This window comes from Carassius auratus, unplaced genomic scaffold (assembly GCF_003368295.1).
Source record: "Carassius auratus strain Wakin unplaced genomic scaffold, ASM336829v1 scaf_tig00216880, whole genome shotgun sequence".
In the NCBI taxonomy this organism is placed as follows: Eukaryota; Metazoa; Chordata; class Actinopteri; order Cypriniformes; family Cyprinidae; genus Carassius; species Carassius auratus.
This window is the reverse complement of record NW_020528783.1, coordinates 45,623-66,959: the sequence shown is the minus strand read 5'-3', so window position 1 is coordinate 66,959 and position 21,337 is coordinate 45,623. Positions and strand designations below refer to the sequence as shown.

Below are 21,337 nucleotides of genomic sequence, written 5' to 3'. Positions count from 1 at the left end.
TTTACTCCAGTGATAGTAACCTGCCTAATTAAAACAAAATGTTTATATATTGTGCAAATAAAACAACACATACTCTGACCATGCTTGAAATTCAAATAAAAATAAATTAGGCCAACAATAATTTTAAGACCATTCACTGCTGTATTTGGAAGCAGCATTTCTTTACATATTTGCGCAGGAAACTTATCAGACTAAAAGGGGGTGTATGTAATAGTTTCTGAGAACTGATGACCCACGGAAGACTTGCTCTAGTTAGGTTTCACTAGGACCCTTGCAAGGGTGGTCTTCATTTTAAACACATGTATGTGTTGGAAATGAGTCAAACTTAGAAGATGACAATTTGATTGGTTCCTTTCAGTATTCCTTATATGGTTGTTACAAACTGCAATGTTTTAAAGTTTTGATACTGTTGAGTCAAACTGGACCCTTAACTGTTTACACCCTGCAGCTTCCGAGAATTTTAAACAGTGCCCCACTTAGTTTAACTTTTCAGGTAGAGACGACCTGCTAATGTGGTCCCCCCTTAAGGTCTTACAGCTAACTGCAAATACCAAATTGCTAAATGTACGAGGTTTGCACTGGTTTGTTAATTTCTTGCACTATTAAACTTTGTATATAAACTTTCAAAAACAATATTCTGATATTTGGGTGTGGGGGAGTGATGCTTTGGAAAACCACCAAAGAGGTTCTCATTAGCAAGGGCATAGGTTTGCTACTGACATTGGTGGGGACATAAACTCTATAACCCAAGAAGCAAGAAGAGGCTAATTTGTTGTTCAAGCGCTCCAAGACTCGCCTCACTGTGTGTGCCCACTTAAACACCAGAGCACCACTTCCATGGGTGCTGAATTGGGCTTTTTCAAATCCTTTCAGTTTGTTGTCAGACTGCGATTTGTATTTGTTCGTTCAGGTCCAGGAGGATGCGAAGGAGAGCTGGGCTCAGTGATGCTGTCCGTGAGATTCGGCTCTCTACGTGCGCACCGAACACAGCATGTGAGTAGCCTACTGAGTTGAGATTTTCCGATTTTTCTTGTATTTGAATGCTTTAAAGTCATTTGAATGTTTAAATTGGCAAGGCTTAAAAACATGTGCAAATGATACGCTTTCGTGACGAGATGCAGCAGTCTACTGTCCTTTAATTTAGCTTGAATGTAATTGTAGTTACTGCAGGGGGGAAAGCTTGAGTGGTTATTGTCCATGGAAAAACTCACTTTTAGAGAGTAGTGGATTGTTGCCAGTGTGCTTCTATGCAGTTGCTTATAAGGTGTTCTGAGTTTCTGACTTTAGATACTAAATAGTTTTTAAGGTGTTCTGGGTTGTTGCCGAAATAGTCAAAGTATTCTGATATTATTCTCCTTAGAAATGACTGAAATTCATCTTTTCTTCTGTACTGTGATTCAAATGTATGCAATCAGTATGAAATCAATGTTTGCTTGCAGTCAATAGTAAATTTCAGTTTTGGGGTCCAGCAAACAATCACCAGAGATGTCTTTTTACTGAAAGATCAAACATTTTGATTAAAAATTAGAGTTCGAAGGGATAAAATATAAAACATACAAGGATGAACCATTCACAGTAAAATCTATAACACGCACGTAGAAAATTTTAATTTAAAGTCAAAGTCTAGAGGATACAACATGAAGTCTAAAGGAAAACTAATACTAGCCAAGCACCAAATGCAAGTAAAAATAAAACTATTTGCCACTTTGCCTACTTGTTCTCTCAAATTACACACACACTTTTCACATATGCACATTCACAGATGATGCAGGCTATTTCCAAGTGACTCATCATGCGGGGTCGAGGTCAAAATCGCAAGTGTGTAGGTATCAATATGTACGTGGTGATGTCCTTGTGTGGTATCCAAACTGTGGCTTTTGATATTAATGTCATGCTCACTTTACAGGTGGTCTCTGCTTTCTGACTGTAGTCATAGTGACATTTAAACACATTATTCACTCATAAACATTTGCTCAATGCATCTATGCATCCCTGTTCCAATATAAGAAACACATCAGCACAGCATGCTTGTGAATCCAGAGTTCTTTTATAACCGCTAGTGATGGATGACAGATCTTCAACCATCTCACCTTGTTCATTGTAAATGAAGCCAAATTGACTATGATGAATACATATAACAACGAGACATAGGTAGACCCCAAGTGCAAACACATCTAAAATGTTTAACCTTAGTGGTGGGGATACCCTTCTTTAAAAAAAAAAAACACATCAGAGGAGGATAGGAGCAGAGGGCGTCTTCAGGGTGATTCGGGTTCCCTGAGGGGTTTCAGTCGTTGTAGTACAGTTTCACTGTGCATCACCATGTTCATGTGACTGTGAGAACCGTTGAGTACAGTATGCAAAACTTGACATTTCTTTCAAAAGGTGAGGGGGGGCTGTCTGGAAATTACTGGAGCATTAAAGCTGTAACTGTTAAACGGTCTAACAGCAAAGCCCCCCGACAAATACTAACCAAACGGTTGGCATTGTGCACTTAAAAATGAAATGTGTAGATTTAACCTACAAAACCTAGCCTAAACACATTCACAAAGTATATATTGTTTGTGAAAAGTTCTACGCCTGTTGTTGGCTTTTAATGCTGCTTCTCTCAGATGTGGTTTTGTCAAGTAAGTGTTTCCAGAACCTGAGAGAAACTAGATGTAAACTGAAAGTGGAGGTTTATTTCAGTGTTAATTCATTAATAATTGTGTTACTCGTCGAAATTTATGTTTACAACTTTCCAAATAACTGAAAATATAGTTAACCCAAAAAGCTATCCACCACAAGTGCTTTAAAACCTCAATTCAACGGTGAACAACTAGTATTCGTGTGTTCTCACTTGTGTAGAAGGTGGGAGGAGACTAAAGAGAAATTCACACCTAGAACTATAACTACGATAACTATATTATAAATATATTAGTGTTCATGAAAAAGGACACTAATGTTCTTTATAATAAGTGTGAGATCAAGTTTTGTTTCCGGCCACTTTTTTAAACTCAACCTGGGTGGATTTAGATTGGCTGTTTTTTTTTTGCTTTTTTTTTTGTGGGGGGAGGGGGTGGCATTTTGGAAGGGATTTTAACAATGTTGTTCATGAAAGCAGCTGGTTTTAGCTGGTCTCCTGATTAGCTAAAGAAGTGGTCAAAACCCCACTAAAACCAGTCTCCAAACCAGGCTGGAAGACCATAATCTGATGCTCTGTTTACATTTAAAAATAACTCCTTAAGAAAGAAATGTGTCTATTTCATTTTCACTAATGAAAACAATGTAACACAAAATCTGTTGTAAATTCGCGGAACCGGTGATTCAAATATGGCATGCACGGAAGCCTCACGTAAATGTTCTGGTGTCACATGATCGGACACGACGTGGTGTGTTTAAAAATGCAATTTATTATATTTGTGAGAGCAAAAGCCCATACGAAGATTATCAGTCAATATCAACAAAAAAAAAAAAATAGCAATTCTTTTTTATATATATATTGGCTTTTTCAGGTTCTGCAGATATCATGATTGTGACTGTGTCCCCATAACACCATTGTAAAAATGGAGAAGCTCAACAATTACGAGAGCAGGTCTTTAATTACGCTGATTTAAAGGAAGTGCCACTTTCCATGACAGTTTCCATGACAGTGTGAAGTATCACACATAATAATTTGATAAAGATCTCCAGCCTCCACTGCAGTGACTGATAAGGTGATTTCAAATAACAATTTGCACACCTTCGCTTTCATTTTCTTCATGGAATTTTTGTTATCTGGTGGGTCGAGTTGCTTATTAACCAGTCCCTTCATTTTATAAAATTGGATTATATCATCAGTGTCGGTAAAGAGAAATGCATGTGTGAATGGATGTTTGTTCAGAGAGATGAGGAGATGACTCTACAATGTTTTATTTATTTATTTATTTTTGGAGAGGGAGTTTCATTTGAGGCCAGAGTGACAGTTTTACTGGCTGTTTTCCATAACATGATATTTTTGTGATTTTTTTTTATGCAAGTGTGGGCAGTTGCATAAAAAAATGGCACAAAAAAAAAATGTGTGCCTTTTAAGGCAAAGGTAGTCTATTAGCAAATAGGAGGAAAGAGTGTTTCCACTATACTGTTCTAGATACGTTTCGGAGAAGCCTGTTTATCTTGTACTGTTCAATATCACCAATACGTATAAGTGGTTGCTTACCTCACTCCCATGACAAATCTATTTATCTTTACCACTTTAAAGAATTAGATTGGCAACCGAAGTTGACACTGAAAAAAAAGGTTTGTAGGTTAGGTCTCAGACATTGCTTGAAAATTGTACTTGTAGTTTAATATTAGTTGAAATACATCTTCATGTCCCCATCATAAATGTCTTAGTGTATCATATCAAATATTAAACTCACTTTTAAGTATAATTGAAATTATATTTATTTTGTTTTATCACTGTTTCACTTATGAGTGAACATGTACTGTCATTTTTGTCATGTTCTCAGGTGCCATTTCTAACGTGAGAAACTTATTATATTCAAGTTTCTCTTATCAAAATGTTTTGTTGGAAATCTCTTAATTAATCAACTTTCTGAGCTTTACCAGGTCATGGTTCTGCATCTATCAGGTATGAGGTTTTAAAAGGACAAATAAGTCAACAGCACAGATGCACTTGACTACTAGAAAAAAAATTGTGAAAGAAAGACATCAAAAAGCAATAGAAGACCAATCACAGATGTCTGAGGTGCAAAGGGGAGGGGCTGGCTTGAGTTTTGAGGTGGCCTTGCTAGATCTCACCCACATGTAGGCTTCCACTGGTCGATGACACCTCTGGTTGAGGTCGCGATGCATGTTAATGCGTCTCTGTTGACTCGTTCGCGGCAGGACACAGCCTCCACCTTGATCGCATAGGTACGTCTTTGAAGGTTTCTGTCAGCCAGGCTTCTTTTCCATCTTCTAGTGTCATCTTGCTATTTCCTATCTTGTCTGCCGTCTGCCTGCATCTTCTCCTCCCCCATCACCAATTGCAGTGCTTTCTATATCTGGAAAATCATCTTTTGATTACAAAAGCATCGGTGCAAAGTGTCTGATTGTGTGTGTTGAGGTCTTTTCTGACTGCAGGCCCGGAGAGGATGTGTCACTGAAGACAGGTTTTCCCCTGTTACTCATGGGCCTCTTTCTCTCGCCGTGTTTCTTTATGTGGGCCTGACCGTTACACTTATGCAGTTTTGTGAAGTTATCACCTGCATTTGAGTGTCTGTTATACAGTCTATAGGTTCCTTCTTCTCTAGTGGTTTAGATTTATGTTAATAGCGCTTTTTAGATTGTTGTGAGCAGGGCTACTGAAGGGCTTTTGTTGGGCAGTAGTTTTACATCTGATGTGCTTTAGTTTCGTACAATGAAGGAAAGGATTCCGTTTGGTTATGGGACAGAGTATAACCTGCGTTTCATATATAGACATTCACAGACCTGCATGGCAGGTAAGTCCATTGCTCATTGCACTATTGCCGAATTTACAGTCAAACTGCATCGCAATTACAACACATCTTCCTCAGTTTCATTCTTCTTATTGTTATGCTCAAATGAGTCTTCAACTGCACCAGGGCTTTAAAAGAAGTTGGCAAAAAAATAATAATAATAATAAGATTATGAACTGGTGAGATATCGTTTGCTGTAGTGCTCTTTGTTTGGCGTACTTGAAAACTTTTTAATTTGCATTTTATTTAGCATTGTTAATTGCACTGTTGTCACAGCAACAATATTCATGTTCCTGTACTTTTTTTTTTTTTTTTTTTTTTGGTTGCTAGAGTTTACAATAGCTGTAGAAAATGTGTGAAATGTATCCTTTTATTATATTATAGCATGCATGTACAATATGCTTTACATGACTAGCTATTTTTATAAAATATTTTCAGATTTGATTATAAATTGCTATAAACATAAAGCAAGAAATGAGTTTCGGCTGGTAGCTTTCGCAATATGATATTAAGGTTTGCATGTATCGCTTGTTTTGCAAGGACTAATAATAGCTTATTATTTTCTAAGCATCATTTTCAGTGTAGGCTAGAAGTACAGTAATATGACTCACTTTTATTTATGCCACAATAGACTATTAATATTTTAGTATAACACATGACTCATATAGCTTTTTCAGAAAAAAAAGGTACACACACACAAGCTAATGCTACAAACAAATGTGCAAAGGAGAAGTAATTTGTTCTGTTGGCAGCCGAGTATATTCAGTTTTAAAGGGACCGTACACCTAAAAATGAAAAAATAAAAAAAATATGTGTAGTCATATACTTATACACTCATGTAATTCCAAACAAAATGTCTTATACATTGCACGCTCGCACAATGAAAACCAATGTAGTTCAGTATGTTTGGACACCAGTGCTCTTCAATGACCTTCTTTTGTGAAGAAATGCGTAATGGCATGAGCATGAGTAAATGACGACGGAATTTTAATTTTGGGGTAAACTATCCTACTACGTTACTTCGTTCCGGACACCATAAGCTGTGTTAGCTAGAAATGTAAACTACGTTGTGAGTGTTTGGGCAGTTATGAAAACAAAGTGTCTGCACACACCTGTTTGCCGTACAGTATTAACATTGAGTTGTTTCAGTTGTTTTTTTCATGCTTTGCTGGGTGTGTGTGTGCGATGCGTGTGTCTCACTTTTAAGCAGTTCAGCATCAATTCTAGTAATCAGAACATCGAGCATTGTCATCTCAGTAAAGTGTGTTCCACACAATCCGTCACCATTGCGTCCACGCTGAGGGGGAGTGATCGTTTCAGCATATGGTTTTGCAGGCATTCGATGATCTTCGACTTTCTTGTTCACGCATTGTCAGATCGACAATATAGCGTTGAGTGAAATATGTGCGTCTCAAATCTGTTACATCTCATTACTGTCCAAAGACGGCCATCTCTTATTCCAGGATGGTCATGTTTCTTATTTAAAGTGTCATTATGTGCACGCATTACAAGATCGAGTATCAAAACCGTCCTCCGTTGCCCCAGTCCGCACCCCACACACTGTCTGCATCGCTTTCTGCGCAATTGTGAGGAATTAGAACGCAGCTGACATGTACTGTAATCAAATGCTTCACCAGACACCACATCACACTGCTACTACAGTAGATGCGTATCTAAACCGACCTACTGTATGGCTTTGATACTATTGTTGTTGATCAAACAAACTTGAACTCTTACGAGTCTCAGCGTACCGGCATTAGTCAGAGTTTCACATTCTGAAGAGGTCTGTGGCTTCGTCACAAAAGCTCAACAACTAAATTTCAAAGGTGATGCAAAATGTGAAAGGTCCTTTGACAATGCCAGACATGTCCGCCTCCGTGTTGTGCCATACATAAAAAATGCAATTCCAGTTCATGGCTGAATGTATTGTGAGATAGTTTCATTTCGTGAATTAGATTGTCTGTCTGATGTATGAAAGTAGGTTAGAGGTGTTGTGACGCTGATGATTTCAGGAAAAAACCCTATTTGGTTCTTCTGAATATGTCTTTCACAATCTCTGAAATTAAGTCAAATGGCCTATATCGCTAAGTGTATTTACGCCTTCAGGCTTATCTATGTTTCAGTCTTTTTTTTTTCAGTATTTCCGTCTGAAAGCCATGAGGTCTCTTTTTAAAACAGCTGAATGATGAAATGTTCGATCATTCCTCAGATGCATGTAAAAAAAAAGAAGTCTGCTTTAGATTGATCATCTTATTCATGACTGTTGGATACCTCAATGTATGTGCCATCTAATGAGCGGACAAGCATAGTTTGAGTTTGGGAACTTTATTTGGACTATTAATTATCTTTTTTCTTTTTTTTTTTTAGATATCCAAACAATATCCAGATACATACAGAAATTGAAGAATTAATGGTAACACTTTAGAATAGGTAACACTTGTTAACTATTAACTACAACATTTCTCTCAATAAATTCTTAATTTGCTGCTTATTAATAGTCAGTAAGGTAGTTTTAGGTTTAGGTATTGGATAAGATTAGGGAAGTGGAATAAGGTCAAGTAGGCATTAATATGTTCTTAATTAGCACTAATACATGGCTAATATTCTAGTAATATGCATGCTAATATGCAACTTATAGGTGTTACCTATTCTAGAGTGTTACAATTAATGACAATTAACCTGTCAATAAATAAGTAAATAAAAAGATAATTCATTAATCAGAGAAGCGTATTATAGTTAAAAATAATAATAATAACATTAATTGGCAGTATATATTAGTGTTATTTTCAGTATATATTGAGTATATAATATATAATATTCAATGGTATAACTTTACCATTGGGCGGGGCTGTATGTGATACATGTGTGATATATATTAGAGTTTAGATTTTATTTTATAATATAGCATATTACACAAAAATGTGTCTTTTACATAATCCAGTTATTTCCATATTTTATAATTTCCTGGGAGATTACTTTAAGATTCTTAGATCTGAGTAGTTTATATCTCTCTCCATTTTCTTTCAGATCGACTATTATTCCTCATTGTCCCATGACAAACTTACCCTCTGTTTTTTCCCCCGTCTAAAGGCTGACATGAGATTTCTCATCTCGACATCAAACCCGATCATCTCACTTCAGCTGCACCTTTCGCTCTTTGAAGATGATCCGCATTCATAACCCTCACCACGTGCCATTTCTGCATCAGACGGAGCAGCTCCGCCAGGCAGGAACCCTCTGTGACACACTTGTCATTGTGGAGGGCCTCACATTTAAAGCCCACGCTCTGATACTAGCCTTGGCAAGCAAATGGCTGAAGCGCCATTTAACAAACCAGCACGGCTCAGGTCAAAAGTACTGCTGCTTAATAGACAGAGTCTCTTCTCACACCTTCAAGCAAATCCTGGACTATGTGTACAGCGAATCGCTGGAGGTGCCCAAAGATGATCTCGAGGAGCTGCTGAGGGGTGCCAGGTACCTTGAGATGGAGTCTTTGGTAGAACAATGTCAAGCAAAACTTAGAGATCCAGATTCAACTAGGACAGACACAAAAGTAGCAAATGCACTCCGAGATGACAAAGCACAGAAGGTCACCGAGCTGTCTAAAAGAAGCCAGAATTCGGATGAAGACCACCTTGATTGTTCTTCAGAAGAAGAACGTTCTTCCACCAAGAGGTCGGTGCACGATGCACATAAGAAGAGCTGTTCTCCCGTGTCTCCTCTGCCTCCCATGTTCTCCAGAGAGACCATCATCTCCTCCAGAGCTCAGTCTCCCACCCCTCGCCTCTGCTGGCCGCCGGTCAGCTCGTCTAGAAGCATGATGTTAAACTGTAGAGAAATAATGGCATTTCACTCCCTTCGAGCGTATCCCTACCCCACACCCATGTACCCCATCCTCCACCACTCGCTCCAGCCACAGGTCAACTCCTCACTTATGGGTTACACAGGGTTGCTTCAGCCCTATCACCCTCTCATACACCCTCCTCCGTTGACTCCAGACAATCCCTTCATTCCTGGTCTGAAAGGAAAGACCACCTCTATCAGCACAGCTTTAACAGGGTCCATGACAGATGATCAAGAGAGGTAAGAAATGACACATAGATGACACTTTCAATGTATGAATGTTATTGGATTAGATCATTTATCAAACAATGTGGAGTTTCTTTTAAAGACAGACAGCACAAGCTGAATTTATAAGGATTTTACTTTTTGTGATTTAAATTATAAAATGTTCAAAGCACCTCACATCTAATGTAATGATATTCTTACATCTTATAAAGAGATTGTTCACCCAAAAATGATCCTATTTTTGTTTTAAACTTGCATTTTTATTTATTTATTTTTAATAATAATATTTTTTTGGTGGAACATCACAAAAGATATTTTTAAAAAATTCTCCATGTTTTTTTTTTTTTTTTGTATGTTCATACAATAGAAATAAGTCGTAACCAAAACTGTTTGGTGAACATCCTTCAAAATATCTTCTGCAGAAGAAAGAAAAGTAATTCAGGCATGAAGGTGAATAAATAATAAAAAAAATAGTTAAAGCCCTTTAAGTGTTCAAATACTTGTTCAGCCCTCGGAATTAAACAATGAATGTTCAATAACGAAATTATATATTTTTTAAACATAGAGCTTCAGAAGCTGTGCTGCCAGCATTTTTTTTTTTTTTTTAATGATATGTTCAACAGGAAACCACATTAAAGTCAGCTAATTTCAGTGGAACACCATTAGCCTGCTAAACTTGTTTTTCACCAATCCAACAACACATTTACAGTTTTAACCTAGAGCAAACACCGCAAAATCTGACCTTACTTTCATTTTTTTTCTGCCTTTGCATCAGTTAACATCACCTCTCATTGAATATTAACATATTGAACATTTTGAATATTTCAATATTTAAAATAGCAAAAAAAAAAAAAAAGGAATAGCTACTACTAAAGTAGTGAGTAATTTTTGTTATGTTTTATTTATTAGATTAAAAAAAATATTTTTCCAAATTTTGGTTTTGTCTGTACAGACCAATATAGTGTGGCTTGATTTATTTAAATTATTTGTGACCCTGCACCACAAAACCAGTCATAAGGGTCAATTTTTCAAAAAAAATTCTATATTTGAATATCTGGAATCTGAAGGGTTAAAAAAAATCTAAATAATGAGAAAATTGCCTTTAAAGATGTCCAAATGAAGTTCTTAGCAATGTATATTACTAATCAAAATTTAAGTTTTGATATATTTACAGCATGAAATTTACTAAATTTCTGGTAGTACTTTATTTTACAGTCCTGTTCCTCATGTGTATACTACTCATACTCATGTGTGTACTTATTAAAGTTATTACAGTAATGTATTATGTAATAACTAGTTACTAACCCACCGAACCTACTCCTAAACCTAACCCTACATGTACAGTAATTCCCTTGTATTACCAGAACTTCTTAGATAAATACACTGTAAATACACTATAAATACATGTAAGTACACATACTGTAAAATAAAGTGCAACCAAATATCTTCATTGAACATGATATTTACTTAATATCCAAATTTTTGGCATTAAAATAAAAATCTTTAATTTTGACCAAGACAATGTATATTTGGCTATTGCTACAAATATAGCCCAGCGACTTAAGACAAAAAATAAATAAATAATAATAAAAAATAAAAAAACCTTGTGATTGCTTGAAATTGATTTTAATAAAAATATAAATAAAAAAAACTGTTCCCTAAAATATTTGACTTCAGTAAACTATTTTTTGTGTTTACACTGTAGTGCCAAGCTAGTACACATGATACTCATTCTTAAATTTTTTTTATTTCACCATTATTTTACTTTCCATTATTTAAATAGTAGTAAATTCTCAAAAGCTTTTTAAACAGTATTGAAGGAGTTCACATGTGCACTAAAAAATCTAACAATTTTTACTTCACTATTCGCTCCAACTCATCCTAAGTAATTAAAAATATTTTTAAACAATAGCTAATACACAAGCATTATATTTATCTACAACACTATTTTATAACATGTTGTTTTTAAGTTGAGAAACAAATTCAGTCAAGTGTGTCAAACTTTTGACGGGTGGCATATATGCTTGCATATGTATTCATAATTCTGTGTGTGTGTGTGTGTGTGTGTGTGTGTCTATGAATGTAAATTAGATGATACCCCTTTTATTCTGTACTTTCCAACGGACACATTTTCCCCAACCAGCCCCCTTTTCCACCTACAACAGTTATCTTTCTACAGGCTCCATTAAAACGAGGGGAACTAATAACAGCCTGTGGTTCCACTGCAGTGGAATAACAGTATTTACGCAATGAAGACGAATGTTAGAGTTGCAATGATTTAAGAATAATAAATATTTTAATTTAAATGTAATTTTAAATGCATCATTTGTATATATGTGCTTAGGCTCACAAGGATCCGTAAGTTACACATTTAAGTAATTTGAGTGTTTTTTTGTTTGTTTTTTTGCTTAATTTGAAGTGTTTGAGCCAGTATAAAAGCACAGAAGCACCATGTTAAATATATACTGGATATGTTGGCGGAGTGTTTTGGAACATAACACTTACTATCAAGGCCGAAACTGAGGGGAGCTCCCCATTTGTCCCCAACTTTACAAACAGTAAACATGAAAGTCAGTCATCTCCACCCTCGGAGCAGGATGTTCTATTTCGGTCTCATTTTTAGCCAAAGTCTGTTCCACTCCCTAATTTGCCACACACACACACACAAACAGGTGCCCCATTCAGACAGAGATCTGGATGCTTCTTTTGCTCAGTGTATGGTGAAATGAAACATCTGAGAGCAGATGCAGTATTTCTTAAGCTAAGCACGCATAGGGAAACAGTACAAGCCACCCACACACCATTTTAGACTCAAATATATCATACTTTGTGGTTAAACATCCCAAATAATGTAAAATGTATAAAAGCCCTTCAGACTAATGTAATACATTTGGAAGGGCACATTATTTCTATTTTGATTCTAAATACATCGAATCGCATGAAATCGGATGAGCTATCCTGCACACTGTAGATGCGCTGCAGGTTGCTCGACTCCGGCAGAGGAAACCATTGTCTGCTTGCTTTGTTTCCTGCTACCTGAGCACAAAACCTTTGTTCCTACTCTTTTTAGTCATATAACGAGGTGATGTAAGTCTAATTTTTATGATTTGCTAAAATAGATTTGACCAGTTCGAATGGCAGTTTGTCGCCTCATGTCTACATGCGTTGGGCTACGGAGCGGTGTGCGCTGTATGTCGATGTTTGTCCGTGTATTTTTTCTTCACACACTTAACACCTACTTATTTCTCAGTATTTTTTTCATTCTGAAACATCGGGTACATCCTGGGATCCTTTATAAAGCTTTTAAGAAGTTCATACAGACATCTGTAGAATGCTTTACCTTCACAACAGTCCAAAAATAGATTAAAAAGATCGTTTGGTGTAGAAAGTCATATCTAGGCATGTGTGCATTCATCTACAAACATCTGATCTACTAGTTTAAATAATGTAAGCTGAAGAATGTGTGTGTGTGTGTGTGTGTGTCTTTTACAAAACTTAAATGATAGTGCCTTTTCTTCTAAATAAAGCCGCAAATATGATAACACATTGGTGGTAATCAGCAGTAACACCTGAAAGCATCAGGTTTCTCACTTCTCATTGACCTTTACCTGCTTGTCTGAATTAGCTGTGGTCTAGCAAACACACTAGAGTGTGGAAATGCAGCTCTTGAAGTGCAACTGAACCTGCAGGTGTTAACTGACCAGATCAACAAGTGGTTTAAAAAAAAAACAGTAGCGGAAAAGGCAGTGACTAAGTTTGAAGATATTTGTTGATGATGAATAAAGTCCTAAAAGCAATCGTCTATGCTAGATAGACATTGGAAAATATGGACCTTTGGATCTTTGAGATGAGCATTAACGTGACGACATTTTCCACAGGAAGCCAAAGGTTCAAGAGGAGAGGGAGATATGCTGCAGACACTGCGGTAAACCAGCTCTGGAAAACCCCTGGAGGCCAACGCCTGGGTCATCAACCTCAGGTAATATGACAAAAATGAGTCTAGACACTCTTTATCTGCCCAGAATAAAGAAGGCATATAGATAATCATACAGAAGCTTGCAGAAACAAACGAAATCCACGGCAGTAAGCTGCAGATTTTGTCCGGGATGCATCTACTTTTTACGCAGATCAGAGGAATGGATGCACACAACAGGATGTAAATGCTGTGTATCTCTCAAAGAGCTGAAAGATGGTGGCTGTGGCCTCTCTTCCGCTTGCAGTAGTAAAAAGAAAGGATAGTAGACAGTGAAAAGTAGCTAGATTTATTCATGCATCTGTAAAACTGAAGTATCGTATGAGTTTGATTCTTTTGAAATCTTTCCGAAACAATACCAAGCCAGAATTTCCCATTAAAATGTTTTTTTGTACATTTATTTTTACACAGTACATTTATGCATTTAGCAGATGCCTTTATCTAAAATGACTTACAATAGAGTAACAAAAGCAATTTTTTTTACAAAGCTAATGATATTAATTTACAACTCCATGTTTACCAGGAAACAAGCCTAGGCCAGACTGAATAAATTATTTAAATTAATTCATTTAAATGATTTTTAAATCACTTTCTTGATTTTTATGAATTAATTTTGTAATGCAATTCTTTTTTTTATCCACATTTTGACTCCCAAGGATTGCACAACTTTTTAAAATCTATACTTTCAGTGCAGTTTAAAGTTGCTTTTGAATAATACATAAATAAATGCTAGCACCTTAATAACTAAAATGTGAATGTCATTGCCACTTCTCAAAATGTTTTTAATTCAAATGCACTGATTTGCAAGGCAATACAGGCTCACTTTTCAAACAGATGTAGTTTTCAGCATTAAACGTATTCAGAGCTTCCTGATTGTCAAACATTAATGCAATGAACTATAACTGTGGATATTCTTCTAGCACATCCGTGTGAACCTGAAGGAAATGACTTCATACTTCAGATTAAAAAAAACACACGCTGACACCCGTTAACGAAAGTAAAGTTAGTTCTGAGAAATGCTCCTGCAGCACAGATGCCGACTAACAAAAACATTCGCGTACTGTAAGTTCCTTGACTGTCCAAAAACACTTTAGGGGTTACTGTGCAGTCAAATGGTGGTTATGCTTTGTCCTGGTTTGCATATTGTTCTCAGGACACAAAGGCAGAAGGAAATGACCCCTTACCTTCTAAACTGGGGTGTAAAGCTGTATGCAAGAGTCCTGTGTGGCTTTTGAATCGTGGTGCATCAGCACAGTCCTGCGGTCGATCAGCTCTGTGCTTCATGGTGGTTTGTATACAGTACCAAAAGAGACGTGTTGGCTTGTTCCTCTTTCATCCAAATTGGGGTTAGAGAGCTTTTTATGTGTGCTCGAGCGTATACACTCCTGAACATATTGGGGTGAGAATGATAGTAACACATTTTTATGAGATGTTTATCTTTAAGAGACTATGTGACTTATGTGGTATATTACATGTGTGGGTAGTTTTAGTTTAAAATAAATATAAATGCATATTTTTGTAATTAGAGGAATAGAGCAGGCAAAGATTGGCTTTGCGTGAAAATTGGCTGAAAATACTGAAAGTATTCACCCTCAGGCCATCCAAGATCCTTCATCGGAACAGCCTGAGAAATTTAGCATTACTTCACTTGCTCACTAACAGATCATCTGCAGTGAATGGGTGCCGTCAGAATGAAAGTCCAAACAGCTGAGAAAAACATCACAATCCACAAGTAATCCACATCTCCAGTCCATCAAATAAATGTCTTTCCAACAGCCAAAAGCTGTTCATTTGTATGAAACAAATCCATCAAGGCATTTTTAACTTTAAAGCCATTGCTAAAATACAAATTCTTTTTCCAGTGAAAACATCGGAATCAGGAGAGAGATATTCACAGATCAAGCACCGTTTATAAGTGAAAACAGTCCAAAACGCTTTTAAACAAACATGTCAGTTTTGCTTTGATGTGAGAGGAAAACAGTGGATGGGCTGTTTGGACTTTCATTCTGACGGCACCCCCTTTTTTTTTAGTATGCATATTTCATATAGTCTCCTAAATATTTCATGTCTAATAATGATAAAAATAACAAAGTGTCATATGATGTCGTTTTAGAAGAATAGCATGCCAACAATATTAGATTCAATTAAGATTCAATTCTGAAAAATAATATTTTCTTTGTCTTTAATGAAAATGTCACAATCTAAAAATGTGGCGGCATATGACTCATTCAACCTGACAACATTAGGTTGCGCCAAACTAAAGTCACTTTTTTGCAGGTTAACATGAACAGTTTTCACTTTTTACAGATCCTCCAGATAGATTTTGGATTTATAAAAATGCATCTAACAACATGAACCCTCAGTTTTAAGAATGCTCAACGTCATCTTTTCCAACAGCAATGTTGTGCTGTAAAGGCGCAGGTTTCTGCAGCAGTTTTATGTTACTGTGCTGCATCCTGAGTTAGTGTGAGTGAGAGCGAGAGCGCGCGAGAGAGAGAGTGTGAGCGAGAGAGAGAGAGAGAGAGAGAGAGAGAGTGAGAGAGAGAGAGAGCGAGAGAGAGCGAGAGCGAGAGAGAGAGAGAGATTGTGTGTGTGGGTGGTATATGGGAGTTTATATATGTGTGAATACACACTTGGGCACATATGTTTGCTTTGGTTTCACACGACTTTCACGTTTGCTTTTGTTTCAGCAAGCTCTGAAGTATAAGCTTACACAACCGTGCAAGTGTCCGTATGATTATCACAAGATCTGTCTTCACGAATATATATGCAGAAAGTGCTAACCATGCTTTTTCTTCACATTTAAGCTGTACAGGAGAGGATGTGGTGTGTATGTATGATTGTGTGTGTGTGTGTGTGTGTGTGTGTGTGGACAGGGAGAGCTATAAACTAGGCCGCACACCAAGAGAGAGTTGCCACAGGATGTGTTTATCTAAAATTGGGCCCCTCGGCTGCGCACTACCAAAGCTCAGATGTCACTTTATTTTGGACCATAAATCACTTTTAATCCCCCTTTACAGATGACTGAAAAATAAACATTTGGTCGCTTTATTTTAACAGAACTGGATATTAACCAGCAAACAATAATGGATGTATGATGTGAATGAATAACAAAAACTTATATATTGAAATATACAAAAGCCCTAAAAGGCCATACATTTTTTCTTTTATCGTTTCACCTTCAGATTTTTAGTGTTTTTTTTTTTTACTATAAGAGAGTTGTGTTACATTTCTAATGGCAGATGCAAACCATTTAATCAGTGCATCATGCAGTCCTCTACACTGGCTGAGAACGACCACATAGATATGTCTTCAATGATAAAGGTGTGGTTTCCTTCCCAAGTCATTTGAGAGTGGTCAATATGAAAATGTATTTTTTATATAAAAAATAAAAAAGGATACAATTCAGATTTCCTTGCATGCAGAGAAACACAAGAGCTTCCGAATTTATAGCAAAGTAAAAAATAATTAAATATTGTATTAAATAAAAAAGGCTAAATATATGCCCCCTTAGTGCTATCAGACTTTGGTTTTATATATTCTAATATAAATGTTTTCGGTGCATTTTTGTGGTTTCTGTAATAAGCTTAATTATATTGATTCTGTTATTTAACACATTAACTGACATTAATAATGAGCAATACATATCTATTAATCTTTGTTAATTTAAGTTTATATTAAAACTGTTCATTGTAAGTGTACGGTTCACTACATTTAAATAGATACTTTTAATTTAATGTATTAGTAAATGTTAAAATTAATTATTTTTCATTGTTAGTTCTTGTTAACGAATGAAGTTAACTTATGTTAACAAATGGACCCATATTATACCCTTATTTTTAATATTAATAATTAGATAACACCATAAGTCTCCTTTCACTTTCACACGTGGTTAACTGGTGTTTTAACGAATGGAACAATTGTCACCAGCAGCGCGTTAGACAACACTCAGACAAATTTAAACACATTTGAGTAGACATGAGGGGCCAAAGAGCTGACCAGTATCACACCTAAAATAACCCTCCGTTCTTGTGAAGCGCTGCTTCTGTTTCGGACTGAGGCTCGGTAACCATAATAATCTGTTGAGAGTTTTAGTAGAAAGGTCACTATTTCTGTCACTGGTTCATTGCGTGAGATACCATTCAAGGTTATTTGAGATGCTCAAAACGCATGCATAGCTCTGAATTGGAAACGTAGGTAAGTGCTAAGATGAGTTGAAAAATTAATCTGTAAATTTTTTAACAAAAATGAAGTGCTCCAAAAAATTTGGAAAATTTGAAATTTCCTCACCCTCAGGTCATCCAAGACGTAGATGAGTTTGTTTCTTCATCTGAACAGATTTGGAGAAATTTAACATCACATGCTCACCAAAGGATGCTCTGCAGTGAATGGGTGCCGTCAGAATGAGAGCCAAACAGCTGATAAAAATAAATAAATAAAAATCACAATAATCCACCAAGACTTCAGTCCATTTCGTTAAGCAAAAAGCTGCATTTTTATGACAAACAAATTCTTCATAAAAGACGACATAAAATACACATCCTCTATCCATATATTTATAGTCCACCAGTTTTTCACTCACTGTTCTCTCGTCATCTGTTGGCAGGTTCGGGGGAGATGGCGCTCAGGTGTAAGTTCTGCGGCCGAGGTGGACGGGACAGGCGATCTCTGCGCTCACTCAGGAGGGGTGTCGGAGGGGAGAAGCCTTACCAGTGCAAACAGTGTAGCAAGAGGTTCAGCCTTAAACACCAGCTGGACACACATCACCGGGTCCACACAGGTACAACCGGCCTTTAAACCCATGGGCCACTTTCCTCCAGTGTTGGAAGTTTCTAGTGATCATGAAGACCTGTGTTTAATCATTGCTGGAGCTGAACTCTGCTGAAAAGTGGCTCTATAGGAGCAGGATCAGATAACATTCATTTAAATAAAGATTTCACTTTCTGAGAAACTGAACGTGGCATTTCACTGTATCAAGATTAGATCTGTAATCTAAATTAAGTGGTATTTTAGTATCACTGACATACTATTGCACTTATATATTTTTTTTAGTTAGTTTTAATAGTTCTTATTTGTTTAAGCTTTAATTTAGCTTTTTCAAATTGTGGTTGCAGTTGAAGTTTTTATTTTATTTTATTACTAATTGTTTTTTTGTGTTATAGCTTGTATATACTTTTTTATAGATAATTTAGTACATTAAATTGATAATAAACTAAATAATAATGACAAATGTTGCTTCGGCAGCTAGCTGAAATAAAATGATTTTTTATGTTTGTTTTGTTTTTGTTTTTTAGTTTAAAACAAGTCCATCACTTATAACGTCAAGTCTGTATTTGATTTAATGTGATCTCCGTGACTTAAAAATATCAGCTCTATTTTCTGTTGTCTCTTGGTTTGACAGCTTTCTCAGAAAAAAAGGCTTTGATTTTTTAAGGTTTTTTTTTATTCTTATAATTTTTTAATATTTTATATAGATTTATTTTATATGCAATTATATATATATATATATATATATATATATATCTACACACACACACACACACACATGTAGATAGATAGATAGATAGATGGATATAAATGTTTGTTTTTTTTCATAGTGCTTTAGCTGCCAAGGAAACATTTCTAATTTTCTAAAGTTTATTTTGTTTTATTTATATTTTATTTCATCTGTATTCCCATTTCCAATTTTTTATTTTTTTTTATAGTTTTAGTTAACAATAACAACACTGACTACAAAACTGATTAGGGATTATGGGAAATCATGATAAAATCTTCAGCTCAGTTCTCTCTCCTCGTCTCTCTTCCAGGTGAAAAACCATTCGAGTGTCGGCTGTGTGGCCAGCGTTCACGTGACTATTCGGCCATGATCAAGCACCTGCGTACTCACGGTGGTGCCACTCCCTACCAGTGCACCCTGTGTCTGGAGTTCTGTAGCAGCCTGGCAGCCATGCAGAAACACCTGAAGAACCACCCCACGCAGGACTTCCCTCCAGACTGGAGCCTGAGCAGCACGTACCTGTACAACTGCCACACCTGAGGCCCGGGGGATAAAACATGTAGATATGGAAGGTTCAATACGGTTTGGTTATTTTTAATACATTAATGAATTATTTTGAAGCCATTATGCAAATATGATAATATATTTAATATACATACAAAGGTCATTTATGCCAGCTGATTTTGATTTTCTTTGAAGAACGACTAGTTGGATGAACATTTCACTCAGTACTTAAGATGGAGTAGATTGTAATTTGCCGATGCTTATAATTTTCTCTGTGAAATATCATCACAACAGCATGCAAAATATGTGTTTGTTTTATTTATTGAGCTGTTCAAATCTGTACCATTTATCTAAGCACACTCACTATGTGATCTATTTACGCACTGTATACAATCTTTTAATAAAAGCATTATAATTAAAGCAGTAAGAGTTTGTCAGTGGCTGTTTTAATGCAGAAGAAGAGCAGCATACAGAACAGCAAGCAGCTTCAGGTCTGGAAGTCTGTGTCAGTATATTATGAATAAATTAATTAATATTGTTTTAGCTTTAAGCACTTAAGACAATTCGTGTACAGTGATAAACTAGACGCAAATAAAATATTTCTGTCTTCATTTACAATAATTCCGACAGAAGTTACCATGTAGCGTAAAGTAACAATAAGACAGAATAGACATATTTTGAATGGCCATCAATGGTGAAAAGTGACTAATGGTGTAGTCTCTGCATCTACCAGCAGGAGATGCCAAGCAGGTCAAATAACATTAAAAAAAAAAAAAAAAAACATAAACGTTAGTTTTCTCAATCTAGCAAAACCTGGTCATGTGGTTGCAGTTATGATTTGCGGGAGGGAGATACCCTGGGGTTGAATGTGTGACGCAACCAGATGCTTCTTAGCTTACTGCAACTCTAGGCTACATCAAGAATACCCAAACGTTTCGGTTTAGAGTTCACAGACAACTTAAACGTGTGCAATAATACTTCAACAATTTGGAATATTTTTTTTCAAGAATACAATGCACTGTACTGGTCTCTTCCACGCCATTATCATATACATTTTTATAAATGTACAACTTAACTTAGGTTATATGGTCCATAAGAATGATTATTAAATAAAGTAATTCCTTTAACTGGAATTAGCTCAGTGTTTCAATTTTTTATTTTTTTACACTTTAGACTATTATTCCTACTTAGAGCATATTAAATATGTATGCCAGTCGAGCTGATTGTACATGACATTGTTTTTATGTGTCGGTCACGGTCATGCCTCCTCTCCTAACAACACGGTTTAGTGTATCTTATTTAATGTGTGTTTTCGTTTAGTGCATGATGTTCTGTTTTTCTCTGTAACCACTTACAAAGTTGGCAAATGTACGATGCCTAGAGTTTAAAAACCTGTTACGACTCTAAATGTTGCGTAAATGTTGCGTATTCCGTCCAAAAGACGGCGTTCCCACCAGTAGCGGCGCCAGGATTTTTATTGTAGGTGGGCCTCCAGAAAACTGGATGGGCCAGTTAAAATATGAACCCCCCCCCCCCCTCCCCATTTATTTACACAAACACGGCACGCAGTGTAAATTATTTAATTGTTTCTTATAAATTCAGAATGACAAGAAGAACTGTATCGACATGAAATAACAGCAGCATTGAATCTGAAGCTGCTAAACAGGACGAGATCTATAACAATCATGATGTGCTGTCTATGTCTATCGATTAAGGATTTGTCGCTGGCATCGAAGCTCAGCTGGTTAATAATATTTCCACGTCCTGGCTGGTGACTTTGCTTGAAACCATCCATTTTCCCCAGCGCTGCAGCATATCGGCAAAACTGTCTGTGTCTGTCTTGAATGAATGACG

The 21,337-nt window shown here is 36.3% G+C and overlaps 1 protein-coding gene across 1 annotated transcript; it reads left to right on the top strand.

The window, feature by feature from the left end:
* Positions 1-4,739: 4,739 nt before the first annotated feature.
* Positions 4,740-20,603, top strand: LOC113099207 (zinc finger and BTB domain-containing protein 16-like). The gene is made up of 5 exons (XM_026264308.1): positions 4,740-4,875; positions 8,532-9,524; positions 13,388-13,488; positions 18,089-18,262; positions 19,290-20,603. Exons 2-5 carry the CDS (start codon positions 8,605-8,607, stop codon positions 19,517-19,519), a joined length of 1,425 nt encoding a protein of 474 aa, XP_026120093.1. The 5' UTR covers positions 4,740-4,875; positions 8,532-8,604; the 3' UTR covers positions 19,520-20,603.
* The last annotated feature ends 734 nt before the right edge of the window (positions 20,604-21,337 follow it).

Coding starts and splice junctions, on each gene's coding strand:
- LOC113099207 (XM_026264308.1), top strand. CDS start 8,605: ATGATCCGCATTCATAACCCTCACCACGTGCCATTTCTGCATCAGACG. Junction 9,525..13,387: donor ATGACAGATGATCAAGAGAG/GTAAGAAATGAC, acceptor CATTTTCCACAG/GAAGCCAAAGGTTCAAGAGG. Junction 18,263..19,289: donor ACATCACCGGGTCCACACAG/GTACAACCGGCC, acceptor TCTCTCTTCCAG/GTGAAAAACCATTCGAGTGT.